Below are 14,398 nucleotides of genomic sequence, written 5' to 3'. Positions count from 1 at the left end.
AGAGTAGCAGCAGCGTAAAAGAGGGGGGGCAATGCAAATAGTCTCGGTAGCCATTGGATTAGCTGTTCAGGAGTCTTAAGGCTTGGGGGTAGAAGCTGTTAAGAACCCTTTTGAAACTTGACTTGGCGCTCCGGTACCGCTTGCCGTGCGGTAGCAGAGAGAACAGTCTATCACTAGGGTGACTGTAGTCTTTGGCAATTTGACACTGCCTGGTATAGAGGTCCTGGATGGCAGGAAGCTTGGCCCCAGTGATGTACTGGGCAGCACGCACTACCCTCTGTAGTGCCTAGCGGTCGGAGGCCGAGCAGTTGCCATACCAGGCAGTGATGCAACCAGTCAGGATGCTCTCGATAGTGCAGCTGTAGAACTTTTTGAGGATCTGAGGACCCATGCCAAATCTTTTCAGTCTGCTGAGGGGGAATAGGGATTGTCGTGCCTCTTCATGACTGTCTTGGTGTGTTTGAACCATGATAGTTTGTTGGTGATGTGGACACCAAGGAACTTGAAGCTCTCAACCCGCTCCACTACAGTACTGTACTGCACACACACACAAACACACATACACATGTGCACATACACACCAGTGGCGGCTTCTGAGAGGAGATACAGGAGGACGGGCTCATTGTAATGGCTGGAACGGTATAAATGGGACAGTATCAAACACATAAAACATATGGAAAGCACATGTTTGACACCGTTCCATTTTTCCATTCCAGCCATTACAATGAACCTGTCCTCCTATAGCTCCTCCCTCCAGCCTCCACTGATACACACACACTAACACACAGAAATACATTAGCTGTACAATCAGTAAAGGATGGCCTCTGCGTGACTGGGACTCCTATATACCTGCACCCCACATACATACACACGTACGCATGTCTCCTCCTTCAACTCCTTTCTGGCTGTTTGTCAGAAGGGGCCCAGAGAACAGTGTATATGGTGAGGTTGTGTGTGGGGGGCCACTGAGAGCACTTATATAATCTCTGTTTGAGTCATTGTCCACACAGGAAGACTCATAGAGTCTGGGCAGGGAGTGAAGTGAAGGGTCCTTGAGGGCTGAACGTGTGGATAGGTTGTTGGATCATTCAACACAGTGTTACAGTCTGACCCCGTCTGTGAGAGAATATACTGTCTATGTGCTTCTGTAGGGGCCTGGGCAGAGCACTGACAATGACACTGACAAGTGACAATGACAGTACTGTAAATCTAGGCTTTGGTGCCGAACCCTCCCACCTCAATTCCCCTCGCCACTGGACAACAACCAACGTAGTGATGATGATGAACATTGACCCCTCCTGTCAATCTCAGCGGTCTGCCATGCCAGTCATCATCTCTCCCACATACCTCTAATGTGGAACCTGATACAGAGATTGGCTGTCAGACTTAGTTATACTCATTCACCGCAGACAGATACTGCAAACAGGAGCCTACATATGGATGGATGATTATCATTATGATAAATGACACATGTTGATTATGACTATGTGGGTTCTATTGATTATGATCAATCAACAAGTGCCCAACTGTCCTCCTGAAATCTGGTGCCCCACACAACGAGTTTCTAACGTGGTGTACGCACATCAACAACTTGGAGGTGCTGGGTATATAAAATAAAGGTCCATCAGTGAGCTGGTACTGTATCTATCTTAATTTCATGAGCTCACACAATCATACAACGGTACACATTCAATCCAAGTAACAGCTTGTGTTAGACTAAAGAAAGCAAATAAAAACTGTCATTCACAAAAGACTCATTCAGACACAAATACTAATCAATCAAAATGGCTTTATTGTTGTTAGCGGGTTGTCATAATGTTGGTCAAATCTAAGGTTATATTCACATCTTGTAGGTTTTTCTTAGACCTACTGCAGTGTGGTTCAGCTGTGGCTACTGTAAGATGCAGACAAGAAGAGAATAAACAGTATCTAGAGCTGACGGATGAAGACACGAAGGCAAAGCAGAGGGACGGGAGATGTGAAAGAAAGGCAGGCACATTAGAAGACAGTTACGGTTTGTCCTTAGTGAAGAATGAAAAGCAGTCTGTAGGCACTATCTGTACTGAATGGTAGGTGACAGGGGTGTCAGTTTGTTTATGTCAGCAGGGGTTCTAAGCAGATGAAGAGAGCTGGGATTAACAGTTAGTGTTGTGACAGCCACCCGCCAACCCTCTTCCTCTCCTCCATCACTCCTCCTCTCCTCCAACCCTCCAACCCCCCTCCTCTCCTCCACCCTCCAAGCCCCCCCCAGGGCTTCTTGGAGAGGGCTGTCGTCAGGGAGACACCATGTAACCCCACCCGCTCCACCACCACCAAGCTATCTCAGCAACACCCTCTTTTGTGTCTCTCTACAATCACTGACACTCCAGAGATGGGGCTGGGGGAGGAACAGGGGATTTCAGAGGTAAGGGTCTCGTCAATACTCCCTGTCTCACCTCCATCCTGTCCCTCTCACCCCTGGTGTGTAAGTGGATGTGCCCAGGCACTGTTCTAGTGTTAAAATATGATGTTGCAATGAAACAGTGGAACTAGAGGCACTGCATCCAGAGAGGGGGGGCAGTGTATGACGGAGGGATGAAATGGATATGGTGTTTGGCCCTAGAGGAGAGTTACATCAGCTTCTTTCTTTTCACCAACAGTTCTGCCAAAAGCACTGTCATTCACACGTCATCTTCCTTGTCTGAGACCCATCCTGTCCACTGCTAACCCCAGCAACTATACTTTCATCTTGACTTCTCACATCCACTCAAACCACACAACTTCAGCACGACTCCTGCCACTAGCTGAATAACAATCACTACATTTCAAGGCCTCCTCTCTGGCTATTATCCAAACACAATGAGAACATTTCCCACTCTGATCTGTCACTATTATGAGCTGAACAAAAAATACATTTCCAAGCATTAAGTCTGTTAATCACGAAGGGTAGTAGTCCAAGACCCTTCCTTCTAAGGTGCATGGCCACACTTCCCAGCACTAAAGCCTATCTCCAGTTACAGCAATAGAAAAATAATAATTTGGGGCAAAAATGCTAACAAGGATGCAATGAGGGATTTTTTTGTTATTTCAACAAAATGCAACTCCTAAGTATTTAATGATGTAGCATGGTCTGGGGGTGATGATGAAGAGGGGAGGAAGGGGATGGTGAGGTGGTTGCAACTGGGGGGACTTTGAGGTTTGGAGAAGAGGGAGGTGCCTGGTCAGGAAAGGGTATCATTATCATGCAAGGCCTCTAAGCGTTACTGGGGAGTGGGGACAGTATGACAGACATATAGCTAGCACCATTTGTGTCCTTTAAGGACTGTCAGGAATCTCCTTCCTCTCAGCTGTAGACTCCTTAATGATCTGAAACACAGAGAGCAGGGAACAGGGCATGTTAGGTTGTAGATGCAGCAGTAGGGAGGGACTGTCTATAAGTGATCTGAAAGCTTGTGAAATAGCATGTATTGAATAATACAATGTAGCATGCTGCCCTCTGGAGGAGCTAAGCAGGAAGCAAGCACATTCACACATCTGATATGGGAATAAATCCCCCATGGATTCATTCAATGATCTATGATGTTCTACATACCTCCCCGTCTCTAGTCTCCACAGTCCGCACTATGATGCTTCTCTTGACATGGGCCTCTGGAGAGAACTTAGTGTCCATACTGGTCTCTATACTCAGGGAGAGGGTGAGAGAGACCTTTAGCTTTCAGATGCCCATGAATCCAGTCAGAGCCGAATCCTAACTTGAGATTTATGAATCAGCACATCATTCATATGGCTGGGGTAAATTATTATATGCCATGATAGACTATGCTAATATGTCTGGGTCAGGATACCCTTACTCACCTCTGAACTGCAGGTTGGAGAAGCTCTGCATTGGAACAGTGATCCTGAGGAAGAGGAAGAGAGAGTATCAGTAAATACCAGCCATTACCTATTGTCTTTTCTTTCTTCATCACGCTGTCTCCTCCCGACCATTATTTTTTTCCACTTTATTCCAACCAACACCCGCTCTCTCCTTCCCTCCTCTCTTCCTACCTTCTACCCTCCTTCCTCTCCACCCTCCTCTCCCTCCACCATCCTCCTCCCTCTCCACCGTTATCTCCTCACCTGCTCTCCTCTCCCTCCAGCAGCTTCCTGTAGGTAGCGATCTCTATGTCCAGGGCCAGTTTGACGTTGAGCAGTTCCTGGTACTCCTGCAGGTGTCTGGCCATCCCTTCCTTCAGAGTCTGGATCTCCTCCTCCAGATGACCCACTGTATCCTGGTAACCAGCAGTCTCCACGGAGAAACGGTCCTCCATCTCGCGCAGCTGCTGCTCCAGAGACTCATTCTGCAGGAGAGGAGGAAGCGAGGGAGAAGGAAAGGAAGGGGGAAGAGGTTTGGAAAGAGATGAAAGAGGAGAGGTGGTTCAGTTAGAGAGGGGAGTCATGGAACTCATGGTCTTCTCATGTCTCATTGTTGATACAGCACACTCTGCTCTGATTGGACAACTCACTGTTCCACGGAGCGCCTCCACATCACAGGTCATGGCCTGGAGCTGCCGGCGGTACTCGTTGCCCTCCTGTTTGGCCAATCGCAAGGCGTCTGCATTCCGAGTAGCTGCGTCAGTCAAGTCGGCAAACTGTGCATAACAACGAAAGGAGAGACAGGACAGTTTAAAAGTCTGCATCTTATAGTGTGTTGTCAATGTGTGCATTGTGCAACACCAGGCTGTATGCATGTTTATCTGTATGGTAGTGTGTCTGCCTGTGTGTCTGCCTACAAGCGTACAGTAATGTGTGTACATGTATGTGCAATAGCCCAAGCTTTCTGATATGACCTTGGAGCGGTACCACTCCTCCGTCTCCTGAATGTTCGAGGAGGCCACGGATTCATACTGGACCCGGATGTCCCTCAGAGCAGCGGTCAGGTCTGGCTTGGACACGTCCACATCCACATGGACCTGCTGGGCCATCAGCTGCTCCTGCAGCTCACGCAGCTCCTATAGAGAACCAACCACAGGCTTACAGGTTAAAGGTCACCTCTTTCACTCTCTGAATATTCACTATTTACTTTAGAGATGGAAACAGAGGTTGGTCAGTAAGGACTAGAGATCGCCATAGAGACGAGGGGAAGCTGAAGCGCACCTCCTCGTGGATCTTCTTGAGGAAGGCAATCTCATCCTGCAGCGCGTCTATCTTCCTCTCCAACTGGACACGGTTCAGAGACGCCTCATCCACGTCCTACACACAGAGAATCCTTAGGTCAATGTGACATGTATATTCCTCATATAAAAACACAGGCTGTGAAGATCACATGCAAACAGGGACATGGTCAATAATAGTGAAATTGATACAAATGATGAGAGAAATGACCTCACCTGTCTAAAGGCGTTCAAGTTGCCCTCTGCATCCTGTCTAAGAACCATCTCATCTTGCAGTCTGATTGAAAGAGAAAGGGAGAGTGAGGAAAAATAGAAAACAGACAGATAAAAGGAGAGGCAGTGTTAGGGTGCACACTAAGTCCACTCATTGGTCACACAAAGAGGATCCATGCACCTCAGATAAAACATAGTTTCAACCTATTCTCTATTGATACAAAGTCAATGAATCCCAGTCATGATCCCACCAATGACCCAATATATATGATCATGTTTTCCATCCAAAAAAGTGAAGGGATCATGATCAGCATATGATTAAATGTGTCTATGTATGAATATCTTTGTATACATAATGACATGAATAAACTGATGATAAGGACTGTGTGAGTACCACTTGTCTTCCATGCTGCAGTAGCAGAGTTGGCAGTAGGTGGGCTGAGCTCAGCGGAATGGAGAGCTTACACATCATTAGCCATTCACTTCTATACATCAGCCTGCCATCAGCCTTTCCCACCGAGGCGGAGTTTACGCATACAGAATGGAACCAAAACACACACACACGCACAAACAAGCACACACACACACGAACATGCACAAACAAGCACACACACATGAACATGCATGCACACACACACACACACACACACACACACACACACACACACACACACACACACACACACACACACACACACACACACACACACACACACACACACACACACACACACACACACACACACACACACACACACACACACACACACTTCCAATCTCCATCTGCCACTATCTGCCCCACACTGAAACACACATGCTCACACACGCTCAAACTCAGATCTATATTTCTTCAGAGACTGATGAATTGGTGTTAGAGAGTAGAGTTGGGAAACCAGCAGGAAACACTAACTGACCTCTAACCTTGTCAACCTTCACCATCGATACTCATGCTGAGCTCTAAGAGGTGAAAAGCAGCTGTTTGTTAATTTAAAAAAATATTAGCTTTGGTGCTATTTTCACACGTATGTGGTGAATTTTCAAAACTCTTAGTACCAAACTAACACTTGTTAGTTATATTCAAAACCTTTTATTGTGTACTCATTTTGTTTGGAGACATCTTTCACCAAACAACCATTGATACTAAATATAAGGTTACTGTGAAATTGATTTAATCACCAAAACACAACACAATGATATCTTCTCAATTAAGTTGTTTTAACGACCAGTTAATGACAAATTGCCCTTTGAATGTAATTTTCTACAGTACTGTAAATTACAGTGCATTACACTGTTTTCACATTAGGCAATACACTTGCACTACCCATCAAAATTGACTGAAAATGACATTTCCATAATTTCTATCCCATGTGTGATCAAACGTGTGATCATTAAAGATATCTTCCATAATCATTGATGCAAAAATAAATGTATTGTCCAGATATAATTACAACATAGGTGTATTGTAACCAAATGAAAGAAATGAAAGAAACATAGTGTTGAGCATTAGCTTGCATCAAGCCTGTCTTGAGCACTGTTTCAGTTTTAAATACTCAATATTTAGAAAAAAACGGACGACTTTAGTTAAGGCTGGGAATGTCAATACAATCAAACTAGCAAGGGCAGTTTTAATGATCTAAAGTTGTGCTGTTGCCACTGCCTGTAAACACACAGTCCAGTTCGAAGTGAATAATGGTAGGCCCATGTGGCAAATGGCTTATTTGCATTTCAGGCCTACTGTAACTCTGATTGGCTATGGCGCACCGGTCTGCGTAGACTCCGGGCTTGGACGAGACAGATGTTTTTTATTTTTTTTATTTACTGCAGTGTCTATTATTGTCGAAACGCACTGCCGCTTTCTCACTCTATATTGCTACAGAATTTTTACAAATGCCCTACTATACGTCATTCCCAAACATTCTATGAATTTATGAAAACGTGAAAATTACCATATCTAAATGCTCTCTTGTCCGACTTTAAAAAAAAGTGTCATATTCTTCCTGGGGGTGTATATGAACAGATGTCAGTTCCACCTTAAGGCAAAACAGGTCTACGCAAAGTATAGTGTCATTGTTTTCAGGGAGGTATGCCCATGACGATAGGAGGGACAGGAGGCAGACTCAGGCCAAGGGCAGGGCACCCACCTGAAATGCCATACAAAGGCAAAGAGCAGTCTATGCAAACAGTGAATCTGAGAAAAATGGCTTTAAAGTATTTTTTTACTCTCCAGCCAAATACGCTGTAGGTTGATAAGTGATAATGCACTGACCTATGACCCCTAAAATGCTGATACTGCACTCTGCCTTTGTATGACAAACAACTATATGGGTAATGCAAAAGAAAAGTACAGTATCTACAATCTAAATGTGTTTATCCAACCTTTTGACTGTCTCATGGTGTGTGTGAGGGTATGTTATGATCGGGATGGCCTGAACTCAGAGCCAGATAGAATACCAAGGCAAACTGCACAAACTTCACTTAGTAACTTCACTTACTGCTGTTTGCGTTGGTTCTTACGTGGATTTTGTAGCTACTGCACATTTGAAACTCAATGTTCTTTGAAAACGGAAGATAATTGAATCAGGAGACTACATAGCCTGATTTCAGTCTTAACTCAATTTGACCAAATGTGTAGTTACTGCTGTTTTCAATTGTATGACAGAGAACATCTCTGATCTTCTCAATATCAGATTCTAAATGTTTTGCAGTGAAGTAAAATCCTAACAGTCAAATCAAAGTGTATTGGTTGCGTACACAGATTTGCAGATGTTATCGCAGGTGCACTAATACTGGTACCAATTGTGTAATTTTTCTCTGCATTGTAGGGAAGGGACCATAAGTAAGCATTTCACTGATAATCTACACCTGTTGTTTAAGAAGTGACAAATACAATTTGATTTGATTTGTGCAGCGAAATGCTTATAAAATGCTTATAAATGCTTCATCATCATAATAGTAAATTATAGTATATATATATTTATACTTTACAAACATACTTTTTCATTATTTAGTTCTCTAAAACTGCAGTAGAAAAAAAATCTAAAATCTATAGGTTACGTGATTAAACGGTTAAATGATTATCAATGAAGAGCAGTCGGTTAATAGTAAAATGTATTTAAAAAATGAGAAGACAATCATAGCAAACGTAAAGTGAGCATTGCATTGTGAAAAGCAATTACTTTAAACAAACATGTATTGCATTGTGAATGTGAAACATGTATTTCAAGATGAAACACTAATTAAGTTTGGTAAAAAAGTGACTGTATGATTTGATGTTGTACTTACTCAATTGATTTGAGAAATGACTGCCTTTCTGATGATGTGGTTTGAGTTCTGTACTAAATGTTGTGAAAATATACCACATACTGCACCAAGGCAAAGATCTGTAATCAGAGAGCAGTGACACTCACACACACGTCCGTGATCCATAGTATACACAGGCTCAGAAACCAATACACTTAGATGTTCCCTTTGTCCTTGGCAACAACAAAAAACACCCTGTGAAAACATAAGCTATAACCTCATAACTATAAACTATGCCACTTAAGCAATAAACCAATAAACATAACTTAGAAGCGTGTATTTTATGAATGAGTATTAAGGGGGATCAGTCAACAACAGAACATCTGCCTGGCTCCCTGGTCTCTTTGTGGAAATCAGCTCTAATGTGTTTCCTCCATTCCTCCACACTCATTGAATGGCTGTAGGGGTCTGGTCAGGATCAAGTTTAGAAAGAGGGACACACATTGAGTAAAGCCTTCAGAGCACAGTGTTTACAATAACTAACAAGCCAAAGCATCTACTGAGCAATTTTATCATGTAACACAATATCCAGTTATACTGAATTGTGATATGGCAACTATCCACTTGTTGGTTTTAGACTGTAGCAAAGATTCCAATTCAAAATGAACATATTGACCAAAACACATGCCAAACACTAGGAATCCACTAAATCAAATTCCGAATAAACTTTTAAGTGGACAGACTGCTGAAGCAATTAGAACTCCACAATATCAATTGGAACTCCAAAATACTAAAACAAAGTAGACTGATCAGTGACAAATTGTAGTGATGGAAATGAGACTGCCTCATTCTCACCTCTGTTTGAGCATGGCCACGTCAGCAGCCATGTTGTCCCTCTCTATCTCCAGCCGGGCCTTCCCAGCGCTGAGTCCATCCACCTGCCTGCGCAGCTCCATCAGCTCCTCCTGGAAGATGTCTCCCAGACGGCTGGGCTCCTTCCCCCTCAGTTGGTTCAGCTCCGTCACCAGCACCGTGTTCTGCTGCTCCAGGAAGCGCACCTTCTCTATAAAGCTGGCGAAGCGGTCGTTCAGACCCATCATCTCCACCTTCTCGTTGGTGCGTGTCTCCCGGTATTGGGCCTTGAGGAGTGAGTCAGCCGAGAAGTCCAGCCGGTTCCCAGGGGTCCCCAGGAGCAGGGCCCCTCCAGCCGACCCCAGGGAGAGACGGGAAATGGTGCTGGAGTGGGTCAGGTGGCGGGGACTCCCATGGAGGGAGAAGCGGCTGGAGGAGAGACTGCTGAGCCGCACGCCCCCACCCACACTGCCGGCCCCCTGGGGCCCGAAACGCTTCCTGTAAGACGACAGGACTCTCTGACTCTCCATGGCTGGAATGAAACCCTGTCAGGGCACACACATGCCTTTTATAGGGATAGACATCCGCATCCTGAGAGAGAGTACACAGGGAGGGGCGAAAGGGACTGGCCGGGCCGGTCACTGAATAGGACAGAGAGAGGGACAGACAGAAAGAGAGAGTGAGAGACAGACAGAGAGAGAGAAAGAAAGAGAGAGAGAGAAAGAGAGAGAGAGAGAGAGAGAGAGAGAGAGGAGGGTGGTTTATGTGACACTCAAAAGCTGTGTGCCAGGGATTGTTTGTGCTCGTCCACTCAGCTACAAATGTCTCCTGGCCTTTCTCTCTCTCCCTCTCTCTCTCGTCCTTGTTTGAATAGGATTTGGTGCGACAGAGCTTGGCTACCAAATCAAAGCTGCCTCCCACACATGCTCAGTCACACAGACACAGATGGGGACAGAGTGTGATTGAAAGGGAAGAAAAGAAGCAGGGAGGTGAAGGAATGAGATCTCTTTTCCTCCATTCCTGTTAGTTGGTGACTAATAGGGTCAGAAAAAGAGAGGGACAGAGAAAAAGGGGACAGAGAGAGGTTCAGATAGTAGCTGTGTTCTTGTGTGGCACTCTGTCTCGCTTGGCGTCCAACATATCCCACTAAGCCCTCCAGATGTATTGGTATTACTCTGATTGGCCTGCGCCACTCTGTGTGACAGCAGCACCGTCTAGGAGCATCTCGCACCCCATCCCTGTTCCTCTGCTCCTCTTTAGTCTTCTCCTTGTCTGAGTCAAAATGGGAATAAGTACAATTACATAACACAGCAAGAAAAGAGCAAGTTAGTTAAGGTTTCCTCTCTTTCTTGTCTTATCTAGGTACATCAAATAGAAGTCAAGAACAGTTATTCAATTATTGAATATCTGCTTTGACCACAGTATGTCCAAACTATTGTGAGATACTGAAGACAAAAGTAGGAGAGCAAACAGAGGGGAGTAGAAACAAGATCACGTTATAATAGCTAAATGGCATTATTAGATGAACTCTAATTCAACAGCTGACTCGCATATCAGTATGCGAAAATCATACTGGAAAACTTTTTATAATCATTGTCCTTGTAGTCATGGATACATAATAAATGCCAGTGTACTAAACAGTCAACAAGTGACACCATTACAGTGTGCTAGCCGATTGGAGAAGCTTTGGGGCCACAGGGCTGAACAGTAGCAGTAACATCTCCACCTCTTTGTCCCCCCTGGAGTTTCTGACCATGATGTCACTGACAGGCTACAGATGGATACATAAGTGGGTTGGAGGGCTTCTCTTTGGACAGACACACAGCCACACACAGGAGCATGGCAACATAACACACACAAATTATTAATCCGTCACTATCACTACCATTATTAACTGTGATCAACTACAAAGGAAGCTATGTGTCAGAGGATGGGCCAGTAAGACCAGAGGCAGCCAGTTGGATTGCAGCCTCTTAGCAACAATACGACCACTCCCTCTTCCACAAGTCACATCTCATAAAGCCCTGTTGTAAGTGATGGCAGCTCATTCAATCAGACTTAATGACTGCTTAGCCTGAAAAGAGGGCAATTGGACCTGGAGAAAGAAGTCTGTGTTGGGCATGGTCAAAAAGCCCAACGAGTTCTGGGTACCTATCCAAACAACAATATGTATGGCAAAGTAAGTATTAGGTTACTATAAAGGGGACCACCTGGTCAGCTGAATGCATCTTCCACATTTAACCTAAACCCTCTGGATCTGAGCAGTGCCTTAATTGATGTCATCAGCACCCAAGAGTAGTTGTTGGGGATGAATGACCTTTCTCTAGCACAGAACGACAGGTTATTCAACCTTGCTGGCTCAGGGATTCAAACCAGCAACCTTTCAGCTACTAGCCCAACGCTCTTAACCACTAGGCTACCTGAGGGTGAGACAGACTGTGAGTTATTAGATAGTTGAAACTGTCACAGGACTCCAGCAGATGGATTGTTGGAGAATGGGGGGATTGGACGTAAAACCTAGTCTGAACCCGACAAACCAGCAGCCAGTCTGTTACGAATCAATTTCCATCCATTGTCATGGCAACCCCAGGGCCAGTTACTTCAAAACATGTTAAACTCTTGTTGACTCTCATCTAATAGGGATGTGACTCTGGGATGGGATGAAGCCTCATATAAACATCCACAGCTATTATACAGTCATGCTGCCCAGATATGATCCTAACATGCTCTAACAACTATGATCTCTCAAGCTACTATACCAGCAAGATCCTAGGGCATTTCCATCCTGCTCGCCTCTGTTCTCCCTCTCCCCTCCAACCAACTCTGGCCCTGCAACAGGTAGTAAAACCCACATCGCAGACCATAGAAACCCTCTTTGTTACCAACACACTCTGTTAAAAGAAATGTGTAGCCAGTGGGAACCAGTATGACTGGAAGACTGTAAAAAAGAAAACAACAGAGTGACTTGAATTCCAATTGGTCCCTGTTGATAGAGGTTAACTGAGCGGGCCCACTGTAAGTTTTAAAAGCTTACATCTAGCAGGATTAATAACGTGGTCTCATCATTAAGGTGACACTAATTGTATCGCCCCCTGGATTTCTGAGACAGTCACTGTGGTTGCCTCAGATCTGGTCACTTAGGCAATATCTGTCAGAGGAGAAACATTCAGAAAGAGAGAAAGTTGGAAAGAGACAAGAGAGAGAGAGAGAGAGAGAGAGAGAGAGAGAGAGAGAGAGAGAGAGAGAGAGAAAGAAAGAAAGAAAGATAGAGAGAGAGAGATTGGTCGCAGTGAAAGAGGGTGTCCCCCTCTCTCCTCTCAGAGCCAGTGGGAGGCCAACAAAACATCTGATTCCTGTGGGGCAACATGAGGAGGAGCCCATCTCATTTGCAAGGAGCAGAAGAAAAGATGCCTTTCCTGGGTATAGAGCAGAATCTTAATGCTGTTTCTCCAGACTGATCTCCCTCCAGAACCACAGGGACGCCAGCTCTGTTTGCCTGCACACGGCTCCCCCCACCTCACCATTCAGGCCTTTTAGACCCTTTCTGTTACTGCTGGTTTAAACTCCTTTCCCCTCTCTCCTATGGGAGCTACCCTACCTCAGACCCCCTTGCACCCCCAGCCTCCTGTCTATGTAAATGAGCACACCCCAAATTCTGACCATTCAGCTGGATACACCTCATCCCCCACCCACAACAAAACTCACACAGCAGCCCCTCCTTCTCCACTAGATTAAGCGCGCCCCATCAACTCAATGATATGGGCCCCCAGTCAGCTCAATCACGTATAAATCCCCCCGTCACATTACTTAATCTTAGTCCTCACATGGAGCTCAGGGACCCGGGACCCCATCCTCTCTGCCAACAAAGAGCCCATTGATAACAGCAGAGCCCGGGGAATGGGGGTCCCAGTGGCCCATGGGTCTCACCTCAACTCACACACACATACTATGCCCACACACAGCATGCAGTGTACTAATCACTGATGTGCAGTATCACTGATGTGCATTATCACTGATGTACAGTATCACTGATGTGCAGTATCACTGATGTACAGTATCACCGATGTGCATTATCACTGATGTGCATTATCACTGATGTACAGTATCACTGATGTGCAGTATCACTGATGTACAGTATCACTGATGTGCATTATCACTGATGTACAATATTACTGATGTGCATTATCACTGATGTGCATTATCACTGATGTACAGTATCACTGATGTGCATTATTACTGATGTGCATTATCACTGATGTACAGTATCACTGATGTGCATTATCGCTGATGTGCATTATCACTGATGTACAGTATCACTGATGTGCAGTATCACTGATGTGCAGTATCACTGATGTACAGTATCACTGATGTACAATATCACTGATGTGCATTATCACTGATGTACAGTATCACTGATGTGCATTATCACTGATGTACAGTATCACTGATGTGCAGTATCACTGATGTACAGTATCACTGATGTGCATTATCACTGATGTGCATTATCACTGATGTACAGTATCACTGATGTGCATTATCACTGATGTGCAGTATCACTGATGTACAGTATCACTGATGTGCATTATCACTGATGTGAAGTATCACTGATGTGCATTATCACTGATGTGCATTATCACTGATGTGCATTATCACTGATGTGAAGTATCACTGATGTACAGTATCACTGATGTGCATTATCACTGATGTGCAGTATCACTGATGTACAGTATCACTGATGTGCATTATCACTGATGTGCATTATCACTGATGTACATTATCACTGATGTACAGTATCACTGATGTGCATTATCACTGATGTGCAGTATCACTGATGTACAGTATCACTGATGTGCATGCTAGCATTAGCACAGGCCCTCTCAGGTATGATGGGACGTTGTATGTAGTTGTTAGTGGTGGAAGGTGCAGTTGTGAAATCGTAATATGCCAGATGTGGCTGCATA

The 14,398-nt window shown here is 44.7% G+C and overlaps 1 protein-coding gene across 1 annotated transcript; it reads right to left on the bottom strand.

Annotated features, from left to right (window-relative positions):
• Positions 1-3,294: 3,294 nt before the first annotated feature.
• On the bottom strand, positions 3,295-9,967 carry LOC120034359 (glial fibrillary acidic protein-like). The gene is made up of 9 exons (XM_038980880.1): positions 9,441-9,967; positions 5,349-5,409; positions 5,116-5,211; positions 4,809-4,970; positions 4,485-4,610; positions 4,099-4,319; positions 3,835-3,878; positions 3,572-3,657; positions 3,295-3,345 (listed from the first exon to the last, which is right to left on the bottom strand). The coding sequence occupies exons 1-9, from the start codon at positions 9,965-9,967 to the stop codon at positions 3,295-3,297; spliced, it is 1,374 nt and encodes a 457-aa protein (XP_038836808.1).
• Positions 9,968-14,398: the final 4,431 nt, after the last annotated feature.

This window comes from Salvelinus namaycush, chromosome 41, assembly GCF_016432855.1.
Source record: "Salvelinus namaycush isolate Seneca chromosome 41, SaNama_1.0, whole genome shotgun sequence".
Taxonomy (NCBI): Eukaryota; Metazoa; Chordata; class Actinopteri; order Salmoniformes; family Salmonidae; genus Salvelinus; species Salvelinus namaycush.
The sequence above is the reverse complement of the archived record's forward strand: the minus strand, read 5'-3'. Positions and strand labels throughout refer to the sequence as shown.

Coding starts and splice junctions, on each gene's coding strand:
- LOC120034359 (XM_038980880.1), bottom strand. CDS start 9,967: ATGGAGAGTCAGAGAGTCCTGTCGTCTTACAGGAAGCGTTTCGGGCCC. Junction 5,410..9,440: donor GTGGCCATGCTCAAACAGAG/GTGAGAATGAGG, acceptor TCTTTCAATCAG/ACTGCAAGATGAGATGGTTC. Junction 3,879..4,098: donor CTGGAGGGAGAGGAGAGCAG/GTGAGGAGATAA, acceptor CCTCTTCCTCAG/GATCACTGTTCCAATGCAGA.